The sequence below is a fragment of the Typopeltis vanoorti genome, chromosome 17 (assembly GCF_054136105.1).
Source record: "Typopeltis vanoorti isolate ZY-2024b chromosome 17, IOZ_Tvanoo_1.0, whole genome shotgun sequence".
Taxonomy (NCBI): domain Eukaryota; kingdom Metazoa; phylum Arthropoda; class Arachnida; order Uropygi; family Thelyphonidae; genus Typopeltis; species Typopeltis vanoorti.
In genome coordinates this window covers 30,622,059-30,631,082 of record NC_143565.1, presented here as the reverse complement: position 1 = coordinate 30,631,082, position 9,024 = coordinate 30,622,059, and the positions used below count along the sequence as shown (strand labels likewise).

At 37.1% G+C, this 9,024-nt stretch overlaps 1 protein-coding gene across 1 annotated transcript in view; it reads left to right on the top strand.

Moving 5' to 3' along the window:
* The first annotated feature begins 859 nt into the window (after positions 1-859).
* Positions 860-9,024, top strand: part of LOC150097262 (membrane protein BRI3) — a 53,553-nt gene continuing 45,388 nt past the window's right edge. The window contains exon 1 of the mRNA XM_090407229.1: positions 860-1,049. Within this exon, the coding sequence (XP_090263355.1) occupies positions 967-1,049 (83 nt within the window). The 5' untranslated portion in view covers positions 860-966. The remainder of the gene's footprint in view (positions 1,050-9,024) is intronic.

Genomic DNA, 9,024 nt, shown 5'->3' with positions numbered 1-9,024 from the left:
CCTACTTGATTTATTATTCGGACTCTAGGTATACAGTCAGCCATTGCTTCATGCAAGCACTTCTTAACTACCTCCCATGCACTATCAACTTCTAGTCCTTGCAGTTGTACATGCCATAGCACTGAACCAATCGAACTCCTAAGCTTGTCATACTTTCCAGCTTGATAATTCCACATGTACCCTGTCTTAATTGAAAATTCTACACCTTTAGCCACCTCCCAAGTCAAGACCCTATGATCACTCTCACCTATTATTATTATTATTATTATTATTATTATTATTATTATTATTATTATTATTATTATTATTATTATTATTATTATTATTATTATTATTATTATTTTACGGCATCTCCATGGAGTCCGGAGACTCATCGCAGGAAACCCAAATAGACCATCATACACACAAATCCTATCATACCTCTCCTAATTAAATTGTCACCTGTTCTTTTATTTTATTTTCTATGACTATTCTCATCTAATATGATATGAAAATAAGTAGAAAAAAATGTAAGAAATGGAACGAATTGATCAAACCATAAAACTGAGGTGACAAATCCATTAAAATTTTTTATTCTGTCACAATCAACAGCTTCCAAGACTGTTGGTTTTTCCAGTTAAATCTAACATAAGCTTAGTATAATAAAACCAACCGAATTGAATTAAAATACCTGATTAAGTAACGGACTATTCAGCTGTTAAAACAGGCAGAGATGCATAATTGGCTAATATAAGGAAGGTGGGGGTAATTAAATAAAACAAAAAAAAGTTTTGAGAAAGTATTACGAAGAGTTTTTTTGTTGTTGTTTTAGTCATGTGACATCGACTTACGGGGGCGCTGATATGTTAGAACGTAAATGCAATAACCGAAAGGTATCAAATTGATCTAGGTAGATGTTGTTTACCTTTTTATTTTTTATTGTGTAATTTGTGACTCGTGATACAGATTACGACATGAGATTATCGTATGAAATATTGTTATAATCCTTTTATTTTGGTAGCTTTGTTGTTGTACAGGACTGTATTTTGTTTTTTGGTAGTGTATTCAAGGTAAGCAAAGTGATTTTCTTATAGCTTTTGTTTGTTATAATCGATAGTTATTTAATAAATTATCATGTGAAAAGTTGAACCACTACACGAAATTTATTATTTTACTATATCAAAGAAGTTTATAATTGGGATTCTTGGAAATGACATTCAAATGTTCATTACAAATCGTTAGTGGATAGATTTTGTGTGTATGTGCGTGCAGCAACATAAACGGACTTGAACGTATAACAGAATTTACCCCCCCCTCCCGAATTATGATTTAGTCCGAAAATAACATAGCATGTTTTTTTGAACTTTTACACTTAAGCCTCCTGACTACCAAACTTTTTAAGAGCATTGCATATTACATTGCATTACAGTAATTCTTGAAACTGCAATGTCAAAATTTATGATGCACGTAATTATGCGAACTGTTATCTGTTGGCAATTCTAAGTAATGAACTTTTTACAAAATTGAAACTTTTACAGCTGCGTAAGCTTGCCATTTGACTCATAAGATAAGAAAGGCCAAATCAGATTATGAGAGAAAACGAGTGAAGTAGGCTGAAATAAACCCAAAGGAGTTTTTTATTTTATTTGTTGTTGTTATGTAGCAAGTAAGAGGAAAAATTACTTTAAACAACACTCATGGTAAGAAGGTAACAGCACAAAAGAAATAGTTGAGTTGCTGAGTGATCATTTTGCAAAGGTATATCATCCAGAGAGATCTTTGCAGTTACTGACGTGACAGAGATGCATATCAAAATTAAGGTGGATGAACAGGATGTTCAGCATATTTAAAAAATATGAATGTGAACACAGCAGTTGTACTGGATGGCATGTCAGCCTGTGTACTACATGAATGTGCAAGAGAATTGGCATTGCCTCTGATGAAGCTGTTCAGTCTCAGCTCTGGCAAGATTACAGAGGAGTGGAAAGAGGGTAAAATAGTTCCATTGCATAAAGATTGTTTTAAGAGAGAGGTAGCAAACTACACACTGATTAATATATCAGAAGTGGTTGTTAAAGTATTGCAAAAATTGGTTGAAGATAAAATCCAACAGTGGGTGGCTAGGGATGTGATACACTATGGTGGTCAGCACGGCTTTGTAAAGGATAGGTCTTATCTTAGTAATTTATTCACATTTTATAATAAAATGACAGCAGAATTGGATAAAAGGAATGGTTGCACCATGGTATTGCTGGACTTTGCAAAGGCATTTGACAGAATACCACATGGAAAACTATTTACAAAAGTTGTAGAAAATGGGAATGTATATGAAGCTAGTAGCATGGATGGGGAGGGGTGGTGGCTGACAGACAGACACTAGAGTAGTATATTATGGTAGAGTGGAATCTAGGAGAAGGAGGGTGACTAGTGAAGTACCTCTGGGTTAAAAGGGGATATTCAGTTTTTTTGCTGAACTGAATATTCCCTTTCATTAAATAAAGGACGATTTAAATAAATTGGCATTGTGGGAAAAGGATAATGATTGTCAATGTAATGTTGCAAAATGCAAGGTTATGCACTTCGGGTTGAAAAGGTTGCATACGGTGTATCAAATTGATGGTACTGGATTGCAAGAAATTTACGACCAGGAACTTGGGGATGATAATAATGGACAGAGTTGAAGTTTAGAGGGCATATTGCAAAAGTTGGTAAAATAGCTCAAAAAAGGATTACTTGGATGTTGAAAAGCACACTAACAAGTAAAGATAGAGAAGTTATTATCCCTCTTTAATAAGGCCATGATTCAGGTACATCTTGACTGTTGTGCACAGATTTGGTCACCTGGGTTTCTTGGTGCCCAGGAGGTGGTACATATTTTGCATGGAGACTGGTGAATGGATGGATTGCCAGAATTAGTTGAGTTCCCTGACAGTAAATGAGTTTAAACAGAGGCATGATAGGTTTTGTGTGTATAATAGTTTGGGTCTTCTATGATGAGTCTCTGAACTCCATGGAGATACCGTATAATAATAATAAGCAACTAGATTCTAACACTGCTTTGTCAAGTTGTTAGTTTATCTGCTCTCCATCCAAGGGGCTGCAGGTTTCAATCCCACCCAGGACATAGATGTTTGTGATTGTCCTACTCACCGTTTACCATATGTACTGTTGTAATCTGGGTTGTGGTGCAGGTATGACCTTTGATGTCTTTGCAGTATAAAAATCAAAAAGTGTACTGTCATTAGCAAAGGCTGTGGATAGAATTAGTGGTGATTGAAAGCAGGTAATTTATGTATATTAGAAAGAAGCTAGGTGATAGAGCAGAGCCCTGAGGTGTTGCTGCATTGATGAAGTTCAAGAAGAGGGAGCCATTACTATGACAGTGAATGACCAGAGAGAGAGAGAGAGAGAGAGCACAGCATGGTTATTCTCTAGAAATCCTGTTATAGAGACCAGCCATGAAACTTTTTTGAAGTTGCTTCACACCTTTAATAATCAGGATGGTGGTCTTATGGCAGGCAACTTCATCTTCCACCTAAAGACAACTACAGACATACATGCTCGTGGTGGGATTCAGATTCTTAACCTGTTGATTGGTTAACGGAGTGGGCTTTGATGCCTCATGTAATTAAATGCTCTGAAAATGTTAACAGCATTTCTCCAAACCTTACCATGGCATGCGTTCTGTGGTGGGTGATGTAGGCTGAAGCCAGACATGGATCCAGAATGATAGAATCTGTATCAGTGGTGAGTCATTAACCTGGATGTCTCTAATTGGTGGAGAAGTTGACTGTTTCACTTTCTCTTTTATTTTAGAGGTGAGATGGTTGCTATCAGTTGTTAGTTTGACAGTAGACTTTCATCTGCCTTTTCTGGAATAGGTTGTATAGCTTGGTACCAGTACATTGGGATAGGTACCAGCCAGGGCTGTACTTATGCAAAAGTGCATGGGGGCCCTCAAAAATTAGGGTCAATTTAAGGGCCCAAACAATGCCAACTAAGTATAAAAGGCTGTCGAGACAATATATTATTAATGTTTGGACACCTCCATGGATTCTGAAGACTCATCACATCAGACCCAATTTATCCACACAATCTATCACACCTCTTGATCCCACAAAGCACTCACAAATGACTCTGGCAACCCATTCCACTCATTCAGAACTCCAAGCAAAAAATCTAGACCTCACACTCCTACTAACCACACCTTTATTCAACTTGTAGGGATGACCTCTTGTTGTGGCCCCTCTAGGCAAGTGCTGAAACATTTCCCCTCCATCCTATAAAACCTTTTAATTAATTTAAATATTTGTCACATCCCCTCGTTTTCTCCTATCAACCAACTTCTGCAATCCAAAAATCCTTAATCTATCCTAATAGAGAACAAACCACTTACCATTCTTGGTCACTCGCCTCTGAATTTTCTCTACTGCGTTCTCATCTCCAAGAAACCCAAGAGACTAGACCTGAGCAGAGTAATCCAGATGTGGACATATCCAGGCCTTTAAGGAAGAATAACATTTCCTTATCTCTATTTGTTACTATAGTGCCTCCGTAGTGCAATTTGAAGACAACTGTACATTGCACCCTTCAATTGGAATAGGCCTAAGTTCGATTCTCGTCGCGACGGGAGGAATCTTTATCTGGACGATTTTAATCGGAGGTGAGTTAGCCAATCTCATACGGAGGTAGCAGGGTTTTTTCTCCTAGAAACTCAGGTTTTTCATCCTGCATACAGACAAATCGTCCCTTCAGAACACACGCAATTTACAGACAAAAAATACTGGTCGTGGTGGAGGTGGACGGTAGATGGCGTTGATGGAGATGATTCATAGTAGAGGTTCAGTGTAGTGGTTGAGACAGTTGTAGGTGTCCTCCTGTGATGAGTCTTTGGACTCCTTGGAGGTGTCACGAATAATAATAATGTTCAACAGTCAAGCTTATGAGCTACCTTAACAATATGTCCTTGAAACTTTAACTTTATCTACCACTATTCCTAAATTGCTAGCTTCATCTATTTTCTGGAGTAGACAACTTGTAATCAATTTATCCTAAAATGCATAACTTTACATTTCTCCCACATTAAATTGACACCTATTATCATTTTGCCCATTCTAATAGCCTATTCAAATTGTCCTGCAAGCTCTCCGCATTGCCTTAATTATTACTCTACCTAATTTTGCATCATCAGCAAACTGATGGTGCAAAACTGATATGGAAAATACCCTGAATATTTCTTTTCAGGTTATTTCCTATATCATTTATGTACAAATTAAATCATAGTGGTCCCAGCACTGAACTTTGCAGCAAACTCCTAGTCACATGATGCAAAGTTGGGGGAGTATTACGAGAAATAGTGGATATTGTAGTTTTGCATGAGGACCTAAATAGACTGTCTGAATGGGTTGAGTGTGTGTGGGAGGATGTCAGTTTAATGTTGCAGAGTGTAAGATTTTAAAATTTGGAAGGCAAAGATGGGATGCAGAGTATAGGATTGATGGGAATATTTTAGAGGAGGTGGAGGAGAAAGATCTGGGAGTATTGGTGGATAGGGACTTGAAATTTCATGGATATTTTGCTAAAATTTTGAGGATAAACAGTGGATTATGGGAATGATGTGGAGAACCCTGATATTTAGAAATAAGGATGTTTTGATTCCATTGTACAAAGCTTTGATCAGGCTACATATAAATTACTGTGCACAGATTTGGTCATCAGGTTTTCAAAAGGATGATGTTGGAGAGGATTCAGAGACAATTGACTAAGTTGGTTTGTGGTATCTGGAATGTGGAATAAGAGAACATATTGTAAATTACAGATCCTAGTGTATAGAAGGAAGAGGGGGAAACATGATTGAGATGTATAAGTTGGTAAGGGGTAATTATCAGATTAACTTGGATGAGATTTTTCATAGAATATCTGGACATGAGAATGAGAGGCCATCTCTGGAAGCCGTATAAGGTGGGTGCAAGGGAGGTCAGGAGTAGGTTTCTTGCATGGGGAGTGTGTGGGTGATTAGAATGCGAATGCATTGCCTGAAAATGTGGTGAGTGCAAGAACAGTGAATGCATTTTAGTTGAAGTATGATGAGCTGTACATGTGAGAGTGAGATCTCCCATGATGAGTCTCAGTCCCACAGAGATCTGTTGATAATAATAAATCTTATTTACCAGATTTTATGGGGAGAAGGAGGATAAACTGGTTTCCATTGCTTTCATTTGTGTGATTTGCATACCATTTTTTTTTTTTTTTCTCATTTAATCGTAAGCAGGTGTGCCCACTGTATATCATTTTCATGATGGAAATGATGTATGTGAAATTATAAAAAACTATTTGTAACAGGCCATTGAGCATAACACAAAAAAAGGAAAGTTGGGATTATTCTGAACTAATTCTTTGCTTGAAGGAAGCTCAGGTTAGGACAGTAAGATTTAACCTTAATTTGCTACCGGCATGTGGATAGTGTCACCCATTCCATCAAAAAATTACATTCTCTGTGATGCTTGTAATATTGGAAATGCCCAATGTAATCTGTTATAAGATATTAAGAAATTTTCTTTCATTTTATAAATAAGATATTTGAAAGGTAAAAAAACAGTTTGAATCTCCTTGTGCTTTCCCAATATCCTGCATTCCAAGGTATATTGCAAAATTATTACAATGAATGGAGTGAATTTGAAGGAAGTTCAAATGGTGTGAAGTTGATTGATTCCATTTGAATGTTTGGTGTTAGACATTTGGAGTAGGACCTGTATGTTTGCTAAGAGTACACAGTCAAGATACAGTATGGAGAATGGGTGGGGGGGGGGGAAGAACCAGATTATGGAAGGATAAGATGAATACAAGGGCGAGGAAGTGATTATGATAGGCCAAAGGAATAAATGCTTAAGAATGACTATGAGATGCTGGATTAAGAAGGAATGATGATGGTGGGATGGCCTCAAAGATGAGTATCAAAAATAAGAGAGCCAAAGTTGTGGATTGATTAAGTCACTGTGAACAAGTTAACTGGTATAATTGAAATTTGGTTGTCTGAAGTATGATATGCTGTCATTATTCTAGTAGCAAGGCTTATACGTTGGTCATACATAACTGGTAATTAGTTTACGGAATTAACAATGCATATAAAGTATATTTATTAAAGGTAACTTTAATGAATAACTTCTATATTTCGGCAACGTCACGTTGCCATCTTCAGGAACATAAAGATATGGTATGTGCACGCAGGCACTAACAAAAGCAAATGAGGAAGAAAGCAAGAAACTAATATTGTTCCTAAAGTCCTAATGGTGCCCTCTGGTGGGCTAATTTGGTTGTCTTGGCAGTTGAGCTGAAGTTCTCATAATGTAAGTCTCCCAAATTTGTTGAGGTTAGGAACGTTTTTTAGAGCTGCTGATGATTCCTTGAATAATCTTTTGTATTTAAACTTGCTGCGGTGTATTATATTTCAGTTCACAATGAACTCGGGCTATTTCGTTTGGCAAGGAAAGTTCTACAAACAGCGGGGACAGCCATGGGTTCACCACTTTCCCCACCCCTGGCCAATTTCTTTATGGAGACCTTTGAAGAGAAAGCCTTAAACTCCGCCCCACAAAAACCCATTATTTGGCTTCGTTACATGGATGATGTGTTTGCTATTTGACCACATGGCTCAGACACACTCCACTCCTTCCTAACACACTTAAACAACCAACACTCCAGAGTCCAGTTCACCTTAGAAAAAGAGGAAAACAACACCCTCCCCTTCCTAGACACTTTAATCACTCGCCAGCTTGATGGATCTTTGGTTTTCTCTGTTTACAGAAAACCCACCCATACTGGCAGATACATTCACCAGCAATCCCCCCCCCCCCCCCACAGCAATATGGAGTTATAAAAACACTATATAACAGGGCAGAATTAATCTGCTCAGATGACAAGGCCCTAACTACTGAACTAAACCACATCCTCAACACTTTCTTAGCCAATGGCTATAACCCCAAAAAAATCCAAAAAATACTCTCCAAAATAAAGATTACACCAAATCTATCACCATCCCCTACATCCAGGGCACCTCTGAGAAAATAACCAATATCCTCAAAAAATATGACCTTACTTCTTGTTACAGACCATATAAAAAGTTGGCATCCCTTTTCTGCTCTCCCAAAGACCAACTACTTACCCTAGACCTACCTGGTGTATACCAGGTCCCTTGCAGCTGTAAATTGTCCTACTTTGGCCAAACAGACCATGCCTTAGATACCCACCATAGAATTCGTTGGAAGAAAACAAAAATAATACACCGCAGCAAGTTTAAATACGAAAGATTATTCAAGGAATCAGCAGCAGCTCTAAAAAAAACATTCCTAACCTCAACAAATTTGGGTGCATGAAACTACCCCAAATTTTGGAGACTTACATTATGAGAACTTCAGCCTAACTGCCAAGACAACCAAATTAGCCTGCCAGAGGGCACCATTAGGACTTTAGGAACAATATTAGTTTCTTGCTTTCTTCCTCATTTGCTTTTGTTAGTGCCTGCATGCACATACCATATCTTTATTTTCCTGAAGATGGCAACGTGATGTTGCCGAAATATAGAAGTTATTCATTAAAGTTACCTTTAATTAATATACTTTATATGCGTTGTTAATTCCATAAACGAATTACCAGTTAGATATGCTGTCAGGAATAGAAATAAAATTTTCTAGGGAGTGCTATATTTACAGCACTCCCTAGAAAAGGGAATGCTGTATTTACAGTTTTTGACTTCCACAAAGAGTGAAAGTGGAAAATTGAAAGCTTTATATAAGTTTGTAAATTGTAGAAAATTTTGAAGCTGTGTGGTGTGAAGTTGAAATTAATAGAATATCTAATAGATGGTTATAGGCCAGGGAATATAGAGAGCACCGATTTGTTAAATGTTTAGATATGATTAGATATTCATAACTTACTTTAATGGTATTACACACCAAACAAACCAAATTATAAAAGGATGTTTATTAACTGGCTAATATTTCTCTGGATTTCAAATCACCATAAGTTTCAGTAAGGAAATACTGTGAG